Genomic DNA, 16492 nt, shown 5'->3' on the forward strand with positions numbered 1-16492 from the left:
TATGAAACTCATTCTTGGTTGCTTCTCTTTTATAGAGACAACCTTGAATGTTTTATGTTCCACTTTCGATGTGGGACAAAGTCATTCTTCGTTGCTTCTCTTTTATAGAGACAACCTTGAATGTTTTATGTTCCACTTTCGATGTGGGACAAAATCATTCTTGGTTGTTTCTCTTTTATAGAGACATCCAAGAATGATTTTGTTCCACATCGAAAGTGAAACATAAAACATTCAAGGATGTCCATATAAAATTGTATTTTAAATTATGTCATTTTTATTTTTTTAAGATTTTAATTATGTTTTTTTTATAAATTTTAAGTTGTATTTTTATTTTATGTTGTAATGTTGTTTTAATTTTAATGAATTGTGTTTGTTTAAATTGAATTGGGTTGGAAAAAAAATAAAAAATGAAATTGAATGAATAGTAATTAAGGGACGGAGCGTTGCAGGTTCCGTCCCTTAGTTAAGGGATGGAGGAAAAAAGGACAGTGTGGCCCTCAAATAGTGGTCAAATAGTAGTTAAGGGACGGTATAGAGACAGCGTAGTGGATGACCTTAGAGCATCTCCGATAGCGGCGAGCGCAAGAATCGGCTAGCCGGTCGCTGACCATTGCAGCCGGCGAGCGCCAAATCGGCGAGAAAAACGGCGAGCGCACGCCGATTCCAGAGCGCTCGGCGATGCGCTCGCCGATCTCCTGGCCGCCATTGCAGGCTCCAGAACAGCGGCGTGATTTTTTTATTATTATTATTTAATTTTCGAAACACTGTATATACGCGATCTGCACGTCATTTTCATTTGCACCACTTGTTTTAACGAGTTTTTTCTCTATCTTAATTTCTGTACAAAATCAACAACGCGAAATGGAGCACAACAACGAGCCTACTCCATGGACGAGCGGGTCTCAAACTCCGACGGTACCCGCGGGAGGTGGATGGGGTTCGATGCCCGAGTACTACTACCCTTGGCAGCAGATGATGCCCGGGGTGGTATCCGGGGGTGGTATGCCGGGATGGCAGGGGATGCCGGGGGGTCCGGCGATGCAAGGCGGGCCGGCGGTTCCGGGCGGGGAGGGGGGACCGGGGATGCAACCCCCTATGCCGATGATGCCGGGGTGGACACCCGGGATGCAGATGACGCCAGGGTACCCGGGGATGCAGGGGACGCCGGGGGGGACAACGTCTATCGCCCCAGTCTTGATTTTGCTACTGCTGCTTCGCACACATCGACCCCAGCGGAGACGCAGTTCGCTTGGTTTGAGACCTTCTTCTTAGAGGAGTTGGGACTAGATCTCGGGGATGCGGACACTCCCGTTCAAACTGGGGGAGTAGGGCGGGGTCGGGGCGCGCCCAAGAAGAAGAAGGGGAAGAGGGTGGTCGGCGAGTCGTCGAAGCCAGCTGGTGACGACAGCTCGGCACGGAGGAAGTGGACGGACGCGGAGAACGTCACGCTGTCCAAGGCGTGGGTGAGTGTTTGTGATGATCCCCTTGCCTCAAACAATCAAAGGATCGCCAACTTGTGGGCTAAGATAGCAGCAGCCTACAAGGCATTTTGCCCGGAGGGGAGGCCACGCAGAGGGGAGGAGTGCCGGAAGGGGTGGGATCGAATCCGGCAAGGGGTCTCCCGATTTTCGGGCTTGTACACCAACGCCCTCCGAATGCAGTCCAGTGGCCAAACTGACGAGGACTGCAGGAGGATGGCAGAGAAAGAGTTCCCCGTGCCCGGGCTTTACAAGGAGTTCACCTACTGGAACTGCTACCTGGTGCTAATGGACTCCGAGAAGTTTCGGACAGGAGTCGATGTTGGCTGGCCGAAGAAGCAGCGCCTAAACTATGCTGGTGATTACGCCGGTGGCAGCAGCGGCGGTTCCCACGACCTCCCCGAAGATGCTCAGGAGACCCCGTCCCCTCCCGTGTTTACTCGCCGCACTCGCCCGGTTGGTCAAAGGCAAGCACAACGGGCTTCTTGGCGCGTCAGCAAACGCGGGCTGAGATGTACAAGGTCATATCTGATTGGAAGAATGCCACTGACCCCGAGGAGAAGAGTTTTTTTCACGCACTGCTCGTGAGTATGCGAGCCGATTTGACTGCCGCAGCGGCACAGGTGGGGGGCTCAGACGCGGGCTCAGATGCCGCAGATTTAGGGGTCCCAGATAGAGGCGACCACGACGACGGCGAGGCGTGAGGCGGCGGCCGGGGGGCTCATGAATGGAGTAGGAGTTTTTTTTAAAAATTAATGTAATTTTTTTTGTTAATATACTTTTTTTAATTAATGTACTTTTTAAATTTTTTATATTATTATTGAATTTTCCCGTATATGTGTCGTAAATTTAATTCTGTGTTTTGTGTGATTGTTAATTATTTGTTTTTAATAATTTTGTTTATTGTGGCTGGGCTATGGCTGGGTTATTGCTTGTCCAGTTGCTTGTCCTGATGATGTGGCATGAGGAGTTTGTGGTTGAGCTATAGCTGGGCTATTCTTATTGGAGATGCTCTTAGTCTGGTATATCGTTTCACAATGATTGAAATTTGAATCTTCCGAGCATCGGAATTCCCAAAAACATCTCCTGCCACGTCATACGGACTTCCCACTACACTGCCACGTCATAAGGACTTCCCACTGCACAGTGGCGGACATCCTCAAGGACTTCCCGAAGGTCTTCCCACAATTAAAAAAACCACAAATTCACAAATTAAACAATTTCCGAAATTAAATAATTTACGGAATTAAAATTTCGACACAAATAGGGAAAAAATTCCATTAAATAAAAAAAAGAAATGTACATTTCACCAAATTAAAAAAATATTTCAATAATTAAAAACTACATCAACGGCAACCCCTCCGCTGCCATACTTCTTCAATAATATCGTTCTGGAGCCGAACATGGCTTGTCTTTGGCGCATGTCGGCAAATGCACGGACTCGATCGACATCGTCATGGGGTATCCCCATGCGTACACTGCTAGTGGCCACGCTGTGGCTTGGACCCACAGCACCAGCATCATCATTGGTCCAATCAGTCAATGCTGGGCCTTTATCTTCGACAATCATGTTGTGCATGATAATATTTGCGTACATGATGTCGGCGATGCTGTCAACATACCACAGCCGTGTTGGACCCTTCACTGCCGCCCATCAAACCTGGAGCACACCAAATGCCCGCTCCACATCTTTGTGCGCTGCCTCCTGGCGACCCACAAAATATATCTTCTTTTCATCTGTTGGGCATCTGATCGTCTTCACAAAGACGGGCCACATAGGGTATATCTCATCTGTCAAATAATAGCTCATATTGTGCTGGTTGCCGTTGGCAACGAAGTTGACGCCCGGACCAACGCCCATGCACTGCTCGTTGATAAGGGGCGACGACTGGAGGACGTTGATGTCGTTGTTAGACCCGGCTACTCCAAAATAGGCATGTCAAATCCACAGCCGGTAATCAGCTACCGCTTCAAGGATCATTGTGGGATTCTTGGCCTTGAAACCAGTAGTGTACATCCATTTCTAGGCAGCGGGACAGTTCTTCCATTACCAGTGCATACAATCTATGCTGCCTAACATCCCCGGAAACCCGTGTTGATTCCCGTGCATATCCAGCAGAGCCTGACAATCTTCGGGGGTAGGCCTCCGAAGATACATATCCCCGAATATCTCTCTAACGCCATGACAAAAATACTTCAGGCAATCGCGGGCAGTCGTCTCGCCGATGTGGAGGTACTCGTCGAACATGTCGGTCGCGCCTCCGTATGCCAGCTTCCTGATTGCGACAGTGCACTTCTGAATCGGCGTGTGGCCGGGTTTACCAGCCGCATCCTCCCGCACCATGAAATACCCGTGTATACCATGCACAATGGCGGACGTCCGCCGCGGAATTTCGGCACGCCGGTTGGGATTCCGCCGGGACGGGCGCCATTGCTGATGCTCTTACCAATTTTATAAATTTTATATCGTTAAAATTATTTTGAATACGTTTATTTAGCCAAAATATTTTTCACGAAAATGTCCCTATAATGATTCGCGAGGTAGCATGAAACTTTAATTTCATTCAGTATACAAGAATTTGCATTATCACCCGAAATCATTCAACTACCGCATTCGTATGAACACGAAAATTTTGTACAATTTCATTAGATAATTGCTAGAATAGTGTTTAAATGGCTCGAATTTATATATTGACAGAGAATAATAGTCTCTGTAGAATTTTTATATTGACAGAGAATAATAAACTCTTTATCCCATATTAAGTGTCTCACTTTTTCAATTTGGAACTACCTTTATACAACGTGTCATTTCAGTTTTATAATTTTTTCTAAAAAAACCTAACATTTTACTAATCACATTTTATTAATATTACTAGATGACTCTTTCCTTGGGCAACACAGGATTATTGCAGTTTTATTTTGTGTTAGATGTAGAGAATAAAATAAAAAAATGAATAAAATAGAGATAAATGAGTTTCTAATTTTATTAAAGAGTCACCTTGGGACAAACTTAAAAGTAATGTGGGTCATTTTCGATGTTTTTTCACTAATTTTTCTTTACTTAAAATTCATGCTAAGTCAAAGTAGGACAAATAATAAAGGGCAAGAGAAAGAGAGTAATTATTATTCACTAATGTCACTATTTTTGAGATCTCATCTCCCATACTCACAATGTCACACAAATAATTTTATTATTGTAATAATATTTGTTATAACATGATAAAAGTATATCATTATATAATATATTGTGATTAACATTTATAAAAAATTTGAAATTTTAAAATTCATAAATTAACGAGTCATTATCTATTCAAGTGGATTTCACATCAATCCAGTGATGAAATAACAAAAACATTCTAGTTTCGTTGGGCAGAAACAACGATAAGATTAGGAGAAAAACACAGAGATATCATAGTTTGTGACATTTGAGTTACAAATGGACAGTTTAAGAGATGCCTTTTGTGTATGTGATTTTATAAGTTCAACCCTGCAAGCCATGCCAGACCGAGGGGGAAGCAAAGGATTGTGGAATGTGAAATGAGAAAATAGTAGGATATCACTATCAACTATATATATATATATTTTTTAGAAAGTAATCACGGTACATGATCTCGCATGAGAAAATACCAAAAAAAACCGTACTCTTGATTGGTGCCAAAAACCATCCAACCTTTCTTCTTTAAGACTGTAAACCAAGGAAAATAGAAAAATGTAATCAATTTCCATTAGCTCCTTCAGGGAATCACTCAACCTACCTTGTTAGCAATGTTGTTCGAGAGCCAGTCAAGCCCCTCGTATAGCCCTTCTCCAGAGGTGGCACATGTGCTCTGGATATACCTGCAACCCATACCAACACACCGTCTTTAGAGTAAAAATAGGCAATAATCTACTAACGTATAGTGAGAGATAGAGGGAGGAGGGGGTACCAATGGCGTTGACGAAGGGAGTGAAGCCCAAGCTTGTCAGTTATCTCAGCAGCATTCATAGCATTTGGAAGATCCTGTTTGTTGGCAAAAACTAGCAGCACAGCATCCCTCAGTTCTTCCTACATAGGCACCACACAAACCTTTTGTAAGGTAAAATTTTCAGTTAATATAATATTTGAGCATACTTTCTCGATATATTTAACTGTCTTCGCCACAACCCAGCATGACAAAAAAAGTTGTAATAAAATGAATTACTGGTGATTATGTAAAGCAAAAACTGAAAGTAGTCATGTTTGAGTACCTCATTTAACATTCTATGAAGCTCATCCTTAGCCTCAATAACACGATCTCGATCATAACTATCAACCACAAAAATCAACCCCTGAGTGTTCTGGAAGTAATGCCTCCACAATGGTCGAATCTAGACAATAGAGGCCATAACGAACATAGTCGGGTGCAAGCAACAAGCATAAAAAATAACAAGGCATGAATATTGCTTTAGCTAAAAGCTAAAAAGAAAAAACAAACATGAAATAACAAGAAGATATTTTGCTCCCTTTTTTACTCCTAGTATAGATAGTTACATTATGGTTTGTTTATAGCAGCTTTTGACATGTTGTAAACCCTCCAAAGACTCAATTTTGAGCATCTTCTTCATCTCTGAAGGTTTATCAAAATCCCTTGTGGTCGCATTATTCTTTAATTGGGCTAAGTTCAATGTTAAGGTATGCTTTACTAGTTCTTGTTAAGTTTAGTAGAGCCATTAGGTTTTTGTTTTGGTGAAAAGTTGTCTTGAATTGTCTTCATTGTTTTGGTGAAAGTTGTCTTCAAAGGTCTCAATCATTAATCAAACTCATAACACATTCATTTTCTTTTTCTTGTCACCATTTTCTTATTGTTTCATTTCTTTGTTGATTTGTGTTGGGTTTATTTGAATATTTTGTAAGACCAGGTGTTGGTAACATATGTTCCTTGAATCCACAAGATACATATTAAAGTATCTTTCAGGAAACCATCAACAGGAAAAACATACATCTATCAAATGAAGTTAGTTTGCTACATACTTTGTATACCGACTAACACATGAAAAACAATTAGCTTACCCAATTCCACCTCCATTGCTACAATATCACTCAACACTCTAAACAGAAACTACTGAGCATAGTAACATTGACCATGTAGTCTATTACTAAACAGTTAATCAACATTTGGACATTCAAATGATAATATCGAGAAGCAACAAAACTATATGAAGTTATCGTAAATAAACATCTATTGGAACCTGTTCTTAGAGTTTTCATGAATAATAGGAGGTCATTGACCTATAAAGATCCTAACATTATATCAAATAAATATTTGCAACGAATATAAACTGGAATATTAATTCCTTCCAAGCATCTTTTATGGCTCAAGCTGTAATATGCTATGGAGGGTTGGACTAGTCCTATGATGCCCAACTTACTCGAGCAGATCAGTAAGATAAAGATATGCATATAGCAGATTTGAAGCTATTCTAAGGTTCTCATGAGGATACTCACTTATATCACAAATCTTAAAGGTAATTGAATATCAATAATGCAGTTCAAAATGAAATTCTAGCAGTCTACCTAGTCTTAAGAGGCTGAAGTCTGAGATTCTGCATACAAAATACTACTGTATATCTTAAGAAACGTTACTGCAACAGCAAGTTCATAAAAGGTAAAATTTTATTTAAAAGTTGATCAACATTTCAAACTACATATTTCACCGTCCACAAAAAATAATCGTGTTTTTCCATTTTGGTCCATCCATCAAAATTAATCTCTATTTATTTATGGTAAGTATATCTCTAATAGGAGGGTCTCATTTTCCATTAATAATATGTCAACCACTTTTGCTCTCTACTTTTCTCTTACTTCACCATTTTTTTTTTGTAAAACCCACATAGTCCACTGCCAAGTCTATTTCTCTTTATCTCTCAAATGTATTTAAAATATTTCCTCACTTTGAATGAACTAAAACTCAAACATCATTTCCTCTATAATGTGTGCCTAAAATCTACAAAATGTGAAAAACTAGAAATTATCCAACACATGAATAGAAATAGATGAAAGTCAATAGGTGGAACAGTGTTGCGAGATAGAAAGAAACATACCGATTGTCGGAATTGTTGTCACTATTTCTCCCAACTTGAGTTTATACAATATTGTGGTCTTAGTCTTACCAGCAGCATCAAGACCTACCATAAGAATTCGCATCTCCTTCTTGGCAAATAGCCGACTAAAAAGCTCGGTGAAAGACAACCCCATTTTCTCTGCATATCACACACAGAAACAAATGTTAACAACTTAACACTCATTTCTCTAGGACAACGCTAATCCAATGCCCATATAAATAAAATTAAAGCTTCTTTGCTACATTTCATAAGACAAGGATAGATATGGGATCCAATACTATCTCCAGTTAGGGTCCAACATGAAAGCCATGAAATTATAAAAGTATGTTATGTGAGTACTTTTTCAACATAATTTACCATGGATCAAATTTGAATCTATTAGAAGTAATATATATTCCAAAAGTGAACAAAAAAGTATATAACTCACTGCTAAACAAATTTACCTTAAAAATTCCATATCATATTCTTAACTTGATAATTATATGCAGTTATAGCTAGGGCTAATCAGTTTAATGATAGTGTATGACTGTATGGTAGTCATTGTTGCAAACTTGCAACTGTCTCTTTTTTTCTCATAATATGAAAGTACGAGCAGGAACAAAAAAAAAACTCTTTAAACTTTGGCTTCCTCATGTACTATTTACTTTCACCTACGAATTATGTGATGGTTCATGGTTGGAACTTGCAGATATATATAACTTGAAATTCAAGTGAACACTTTATTTTAAAATCAACACCAAGCACAAAAGCTTCATTAAAAGATAAAATAATTGGTTAAGCAGAACCATTAACTTTGACGATAGCATTTCAATTCAATCAAATGGAGAAAATCAGACGATCTAGTAATATTTTGAATAAGCCAACCACAATAACACCTATGAGCCTAAATCCTGCCAATTATTTTTAAATCTAAAGAAAATGATCATACGATGATGGAGAGACTGCTAAACACCCGATGTATTATCATACAACCCCATCTCCTCTCCCAAAACAAGAAGATAAACATAGTTCAGCAACGAAATATATATATATATATTCAAGCACTCATGACGTCCACGAAGACAAACAGGATGCAGATTCAGCATTTGCAATATACGAAAGGCAAAAGAAAATAAAATCGTATCAGTTAACCCCCCAACAAAGATTTACATGGGTAGAAGAATTCCAGCGATCACAAAATTTCATAATATGAGGATAAATCGAATTCGGGAATCTGGATATGCAATTCTAGCGACAAACAAATAATATAAAACAATTTGACTATAGGTAGAAAATAAGATGCAAATGAGATAAGAGAATAGCTTTACAAAGATGAAGAAACTCTCGACGAAAGAGAAGGGGATCTAGCTCTGAGGCAATCTTATATATTTACCTATTTTTCAATTCAAATAGAGTATCATTTTAAATTTAATATTATTTCGTTCATCATCCTTAACTAGCTTTAAAATATTGTTTGTGTTAGTGTATTATGTATATATTATTATATTGTGTTTGATTTGTAGATTGGACTTAGTGAATAAGGGAAATATGTTTCTTTACATTGTTTGAATGCAAGGGTTTTAGTGATTAAATGACAAAATTGTCCTCAACAGTCTCATATAGACCATGAGATTGACGTAGAACATGGTTGCCTATAAATCTTCCTCATGTGTTCCATTAATCACAACAATGGTACCAAGGCTGTCGAAACTGAAGAATACGTGATCGATAGTTTTCGGATTCTCCTTGCAAAGAGTGCAGCGAACATCTTCAACTCTGGTAACGCTAAGCTTGAAGAATTTCTCCTTGGTATCGGGCTAGCATACCATAAGCATAAACCACAAATGTAGTTGTACTTGTGGAACCATTGCTATAACTTGCCATCTAGTTTGATGTTAAATTGTTAATATAACTTGCATCTTATTTGATGTTAATATTAGTATGTTTGCTTTTAATTTTCAAGATATACTAAGAGCATCAGGAGCCACTACTATAATGCTATAATATGTTGCATGTGTAGATATAATATGATTAGGGTTTGAAGCTAATTAAATTAGTGCATAACCTAATATTGCATTTTTATTTACCTTTATTTAAAGCCAACAACTCAGATTTTAATAGATTGGAGAGTTGAGTGGATTATCACTCAGATTTTTTTTCAATATAATAAATTGGGTTGGTAAGGATCGAAAAATATATACACCATGATTTTGTAAAATAAGGGCTAATGAGAGAAAAATGAGCTGTATATAGATTGTAGAATACGGAATTTTCGAAAATTAGTAAAAAGATTGGTTTGTTATATATCTCCCAAATATAAACTCAACAAATACAATGTCCCACATATTGGGTTCTTCCAATCAACCATACATTTTTTTTGTCCTGATATGTCGTTCCAGACAAGTGGCATTTAAATTCGACTGTCCTCTTATCAAACTTTACTACTTGAAAATTTTCCAGAAAAACAATAAGTGAAGGATTTAAATTGTGAGGGCATCCAGGTCTTGAGCACTAAATAATTTAGTAGTAGTAGTAGTATTTTACTTATTCTCGTTTTATTAAGCATTATTTATAATCCTTGAGAAGTTACATTATTCACTTACTTTATTTTATACTACTACTATTTTCTAATTTTTTTAAAAAAGTTTTACCAAATTTTCACTAAAATAATTTCCTTCATGTAATACTACTAATATATAAATGAATTATTTTTTAATGGCACCGCAAATGGAATATGAATTCAATTACAGTGAGCAACTATATATGATGGCAATTGGCACAGATTCAATCAATTACATTACAGCAAGTATATAGTGTATATATGCTGTGGCAGATCACAGTAGCAGTATTTCGAGGCGAAAGGATGACACATTTATTGCTGCTGCATGGGCCGTTATTGGATTATATTAATATTAATATTTATTTTGTTTACTATTCATTAAAAAGAAAAGGACACCAATCTTAACATATTCAACTTCGTGAACCTTCAAAATCAAATAGTCTTGATTATGAAAATATTATAGCAATAATTAATATTATCAATATTATGTAGCAATAATATTAAATAGCAATTCTGTACAATATTATGTATAAAATACTGTATAACATTATATAGCCAATCCCATATACTACATTTGTTTTTACCATCGGCGGATCCAGGTGGGGTCGCGCGGGGTCGGCCGACCCCACCGGCGGTCCACCGAAAACTGCCGGAAAACATCATCTTCGACCTTTGACCTGGTGCAGTTCCGTCTCCGACCCCACGGCCAGCTTCAACTCTACCCGAAGCCTTCCGCCTTTTCCAAAAACTAAGAGGAGAAAGGAACAATACTAATAAGAATAGAGTAGAGATAGATAAGGGGAGGGGTTGCAGAAGAAGCTGATGTATTCTCAACGAAGAATATGAACAGAGAGGTTAATATTGATTTTTGGGCTGAGGAGTGGTTAATACTCCTATTGATTGTTGGGTTAGAAAATCTATAAGTAAAAAATCTAATTGATTGCCTCTGGTCACTCGCCGTTAATACTGCTTTTTCATTTAATTCGTCTGCCAATAATTTTCTAAGCCATGTAGTATTAACTTTTTTTCTCCTTAATTTTCCCACAAATTTACATAAATTCCTAATTTATTTAAGTTTATTAGTTAAAAAAATCAGTCAATACTGTCCTTTTTAAATAATTTTATCTTTATTACAAGAGTTACAACTTTCTTTATAAATAAAAATTCTATATTTCTACCCAATTATTATTTTGATTAAATAGAAAGTTATAGTAGGAGACTAAGATTAAGATTTTTGAGGGGCATAAGCTTTGCACAAAAAAAATTGGTGCGTTATGATATTCTTTTAATCATGTTTTATTATTTTTTTACTTTTATTTTGTTTATTTGACCTAATTTTTATGAATATAATAATTATATACTTATGTTTTTTTATTATTGATTTTAATTACCATCCATATTAAATTAATGGATAAATTTATTTTAAAAATATCTTGAGTTTGTATATGTTCTCATGAGTTTTATCTGTTCTTCTGGTACTAATGTTGAACACAATCAACGACTGGAAGATATGTTTGCAATTATTTCCAATGATAAAATTTCGGCCAGCTTCAAAATATGAATATTCGTAAAAGTTAAAAATATGAACTCGTAAAAGTCAACTATCGTGATAAAACAAAGATAATTTTATTTGTAATGTATTTTTATAATATATATAATATTATTATATTAATTATCTCATCCGACCCCACGATTTTTAAATCCTGGATCCACCCATGGTTTTTACCATAAGTCACCAGTCACCACACATACAAACACATAATTATAATTGTGAAATAAAAAATCATTGTTTTTAATTAATAAATTTGTAATGACAGATCTATTACAATTAATTCATGAGTAATGAAGATGAGAAATGTTGTTTTGTTTTGTTATACTAGAAAGCAATGAAATCAAGTCATCATCTTCGAAAACTCATGGAAATCAAGAACCCCATTGCCATCAAGATCATAGACACCAATCATGGCCTCGCATTCACGAAGCGACTTGACGTGGCCAAGGCGGGCGAGCACCTGCCTGAGCCCCTCCGCCGTGATGCAGCCGCTCCCCTTCTCCTCCTCGTACACCTCGAATGCCTGCCGGAGAACCTCCTCGTCCGCGCCTCCCTCCATCACCCTCACGAACTCCTCGAACCTGAGCAGCAACGACCCGCCTCCCGAGCACTCCCCGATGATCCGCTCCGCCTCCTCCCGCGACACCGCCTCCCCCACGCTGCCGAAGTAGGCCGTCAGCTCGTCCGCCGATATGCTTCCGTCGTTGTCGGTGTCTAAGAACCGGAAAACCCGCCGGAATTCATCTTCTCTGCCGCCGGATTTCGGCGACGGTAGTGGAGGGGCGGAGGTGCTTGGCTTGGAGCGGAGGTGGCGGAGCTTCGAAACCCCGCTGCTGAAGGGCTTTGTAATAATGGTTGCAATCGCCATTGTGAGTAGAATTTTGAAGGTTTGGAAATTGGAAACAACGATGGGGTTTATATAGAAATTTAAAATTGTGTGACAGTAAACGGCCAAATTTTCACAAGAAATTGCTTCGTAGTTTCCTCTCTACTTACGGTTTAACTATTCTACTCATGTACAAAAATTACTCTATCCGTCTCTTAAAAATAGAAGTTTCAACTCTCTTAAAAATAGAAACTTTTGAAACGTGATAGGTTTTAATACAAAATTGGTAAAGTAAAAGAGATAGAAAGAAAGGTGTGTTAGTGGAAAATGAATCGCATCTCATTATAGCTAAAAAAGGGTATCCTGAGCAATTGCAATAATCGGGTTCATTGATATTCCTGGTTTTTAAATAGAAAGTTTTTTATTTTTTTGAGGACGGACAAAAAAAGAAAGAGTTTCTATTTTTAGAGGATTTGAGGATTATTTTTAGAGGAGGGAGGGATAATTTAAGTATTATTTCGGTTGCACTAAAATTGACATTTTTTTTCTTCAAAACTTTAGTTTTAGATTTGAATCTCATTAATGTTTGTTGTTGTGGATATGGGAATATTTTCTTCAATGTGAATCAAAAATAAGGATAAAGCTTACGCTTTCACATTTTATCATTATCAGTATTATCCAATGAAAACTTTTTAATCCACAATGCATGTTCTTTTCTATTGGATTTTCATGGAATCAATTCCTGTGGATTGTCTTGGATGAGCATCACAACTCTGATAAATTTTTTTAGACTAAATTCTAATATAATCCCTTATCTTATATTTGTCTTAAAACCATTTTGATTCTATACAATAAAAGTTTTATTTTTGGATCTTAATTTTGGTTCAGAATTAAAAAATTTCTTTTTAAATTTAACGGTCAAAGATGGTTTGACCAAATTAATGATTAATTATAAGTCTAACCAAACCATTAATCTAAATAATTTAATATTAAAATTTACTTATACTTTTCAATTTTTATGATTTAAATTGTGCCATTTTTAATTTTTAGGATTTATATTATGTAAATTTTAATTTTAGGAATTTGTAATGTAATTTTTGAGTTTTTAAATGAAGTTTTATTAATTGTATTTTAAATTGAAGAATGAAATAGTGAGACTAATGAATAGTTATGGTATGGGATTAATTGTTGCAGGAGTATCCCCTAGTTCAAGGGATGAAATAAAAAATGGTTAAAAGTGGTGTGAGGTCATGAATAGTTAAGGGAAGGAATGGTAAGGAACGTCAACCGATTTAGTGTGATCAATTCATTGTAAAAAAGAATAATAATTATTTAAATCATGAAATTTGTTTAAAGAAATTTTCTACAATATTCACGTCTCTTGGTGATGCTTAAAACGACATTGTTTCATTAAATGAGTTTTTTCATTCTTTTTCTTTACATGTTTTATTAAAACAATGTTGTTTTAAACATCGCTAAAGATGTTTTGTATGTTGATGGATAATTGAAACCTTTTAGTTTAACATTTCATTTTCAAAATTGTAAGAATCTATTATAATTTGATTAAATTTCATGATTTAAATAACTATTTTGAAAATTTAAAAAAAACAGCACTTATAAAATATAAAAAACACATTGTCTATGTTGCTACATACAGCTGTATGTTAAATAAATTACTCTTGCAGTTGCTCCGTGATACTATTAACTTATTAAGTATGGGTGAATATCAGTTTTTGGTTCATTTTTTTGGCTTAAATCAATTGAACCAAACATTGAAATCGAACTGAATTATTCGAAAATTTAAAAACTGAAAAAATCAAAATATAAAAACCTTTCCCAACTTAAAAAAAAGTCAAAATTGCATAAAAAATATCCAAAAACTAAAAACTAGAAAAATCTACACTCATTTTTCTAAAAGTACAATATCTCATAGAAGTTTCATTCACTTAAACCACCTAACACAAATACAACAAAAAAAAACTTCAATACAATAAATCTAAACCATTACTCCATAATTTTCATAAAATCTGAATAACATATTCTGTAAATTGGAGAATCTTCCCATGTATACTTCAAATCATCTGCAATTATGAAAATAAGATTAATAATTTGAACAGATTATAAGAATGAAGACAACAAAATTCAATAACACAACTTTGTACTATATTGGATAGCACCTTTTCATTTCTTTTCTTTTTCCCAAAAAATCTGTAAAATTATATTTATTAATAGAGTGGACTACAAAAATGATCCATGTACTTTTTCGTTTGCACAGTCCTTGAACTTTAAAATTATCATTTGCAGCCTCTGGACTATGAAAAAATGAAAAAAGAGTGCAAAATGACAAAAAAAAAAGTGCAAATATTAAAGTCCAAGGACCGCAATTGATATTTTTAATATCTAGGGACCGCATACATACAAACGGTAAAGTCTAGAGACCAATTATGTAGTTCACTATTTTATTTGACAAATAACATAACTTTTTAAAGGTCGTACGATGATAGACTTGAACTTGTGACATTTTGTCCGAGCATTAATCACTCTATCATTAAACCCAACACGCAAAAAATAGTACTCTCAGTTCACTCTTATTAATAAAGCATCTACATAAAGTGCTAAAATCCAGATTCGGAAAAGAGTTAGATTCAACTAGGGCTGTCAATTTTTGATCCAACGCGATAATCCGACACGAATCCGCACGAAGTTAACCCGACACGAACACGCACGTTTAGGATTTGGGTCCTTATAGGGTCGACCCAATAAGAACTCGAAAATTTTGGGTTGGGTTGGGTCGGATTTGGGTCGGGTTGGGTTATCCGTTAAGAAAAATAATAATTATTTTGATTATTTTTATTAATTAAAATAGTATATTAATTTTTAATTTTATTTATTTTTATTAATTAAAAAAATATTCTATTTTAAGTTTATTAGTAAAAATATGATTAATACTATTATTAATTATTTTTTATGATAAAAAAATATTACTGCATACTTAAATTTTATTAAAAAATAATTATTTTAATTATTTTAACTTTATTATTTAGATTTAATTTTAATATAATTAAATTTTATTATTTGGATTTAAAATTTATTTAATTTAATTATTTTAATTTTGTAATATCTTATTTTATCGTGTAATATCAAATTTTAATTATATGATATTATATGTCGGTCGTTATCGTATAGCGTTAAACTATATTGTGTAGTAACTTACTATCATTAAAAGATGACAGATATTTTTTTGGATGACACGAAATCCGCACAAATCCGACACGAATTTGTTGGGTTGTACCCGATAAGAACACGATGATTTCGGGTTGGGTTAGGTTGGGACCCGATAAGGTTGGGTCGATATTGGGTTGACCCGATAGCGACCCAATCCGCACGATTTGTCAGCCCTAGATTCAACGGCTAAATCCAGATTCGGAAAAGAGTTGATTCAACTCGTTAGTTCCTAAACTTAATAGCATATAGATACCCACATGATCCGAATTTGATTAGGAACATACTTCTTTATAAGAAATCAGTATTAATTTGAGATTGAAACATGATAATTTATAACATAATATAACAAAATCTCAATTTCACAAATTCATTTTATGGAAATTGCATTTCATTGATTATAATGTACTACTAATTTTGATAAAAATTGTATCATTGAGTTATTAACTAATCATTAAATATACAAATGTAACTTCCAATCTTGTTTTAGCAAGTATTTTTAGGGATGTAAATTTAGTTCTCATGTTTGGGATATACCTAATCCCAACCAAATACACAGTGGATTTTGGGTATCTGAAACTCTAGTGTAAGGATTTTTTTAGATTTCAGGTACCTGAATAGTACCCGATTATAAGATTAAAATTTGTGGAATGTTTTTTGTTGTAGGCTCATGGCTGCAATGCCCTTAGCTGCAACGCTTAGCATATAGTGAACATATAATTAACAAAAACATTTCAAACAGTGACGAATTCATCACAAGTTGAATAGGCAACGTAAACAGTGACGATATTTTG

General features: G+C 35.5%; 2 protein-coding genes across 2 annotated transcripts; both read right to left on the reverse strand.

The window, feature by feature from the left end:
• Window positions 1-5032: 5032 nt before the first annotated feature.
• Window positions 5033-9422, reverse strand: LOC121809091 (ADP-ribosylation factor 2-like). Its single transcript, XM_042209639.1, has 6 exons — window positions 9365-9422; window positions 7608-7697; window positions 7539-7552; window positions 5706-5825; window positions 5405-5523; window positions 5033-5315 (listed from the first exon to the last, which is right to left on the reverse strand). The coding sequence occupies exons 1-6, from the start codon at window positions 9420-9422 to the stop codon at window positions 5225-5227; spliced, it is 492 nt and encodes a 163-aa protein (XP_042065573.1). The 3' UTR covers window positions 5033-5224.
• A 2568-nt stretch (window positions 9423-11990) lies between these two features.
• On the reverse strand, window positions 11991-12518 carry LOC121809092 (probable calcium-binding protein CML41). Its single transcript, XM_042209640.1, has one exon. The coding sequence runs from the start codon at window positions 12516-12518 to the stop codon at window positions 11991-11993; it is 528 nt and encodes a 175-aa protein (XP_042065574.1).
• Between the last annotated feature and the right edge of the window lie 3974 nt (window positions 12519-16492).

Source organism: Salvia splendens, chromosome 6 (genome assembly GCF_004379255.2).
Source record: "Salvia splendens isolate huo1 chromosome 6, SspV2, whole genome shotgun sequence".
Classification (NCBI taxonomy): domain Eukaryota; kingdom Viridiplantae; phylum Streptophyta; class Magnoliopsida; order Lamiales; family Lamiaceae; genus Salvia; species Salvia splendens.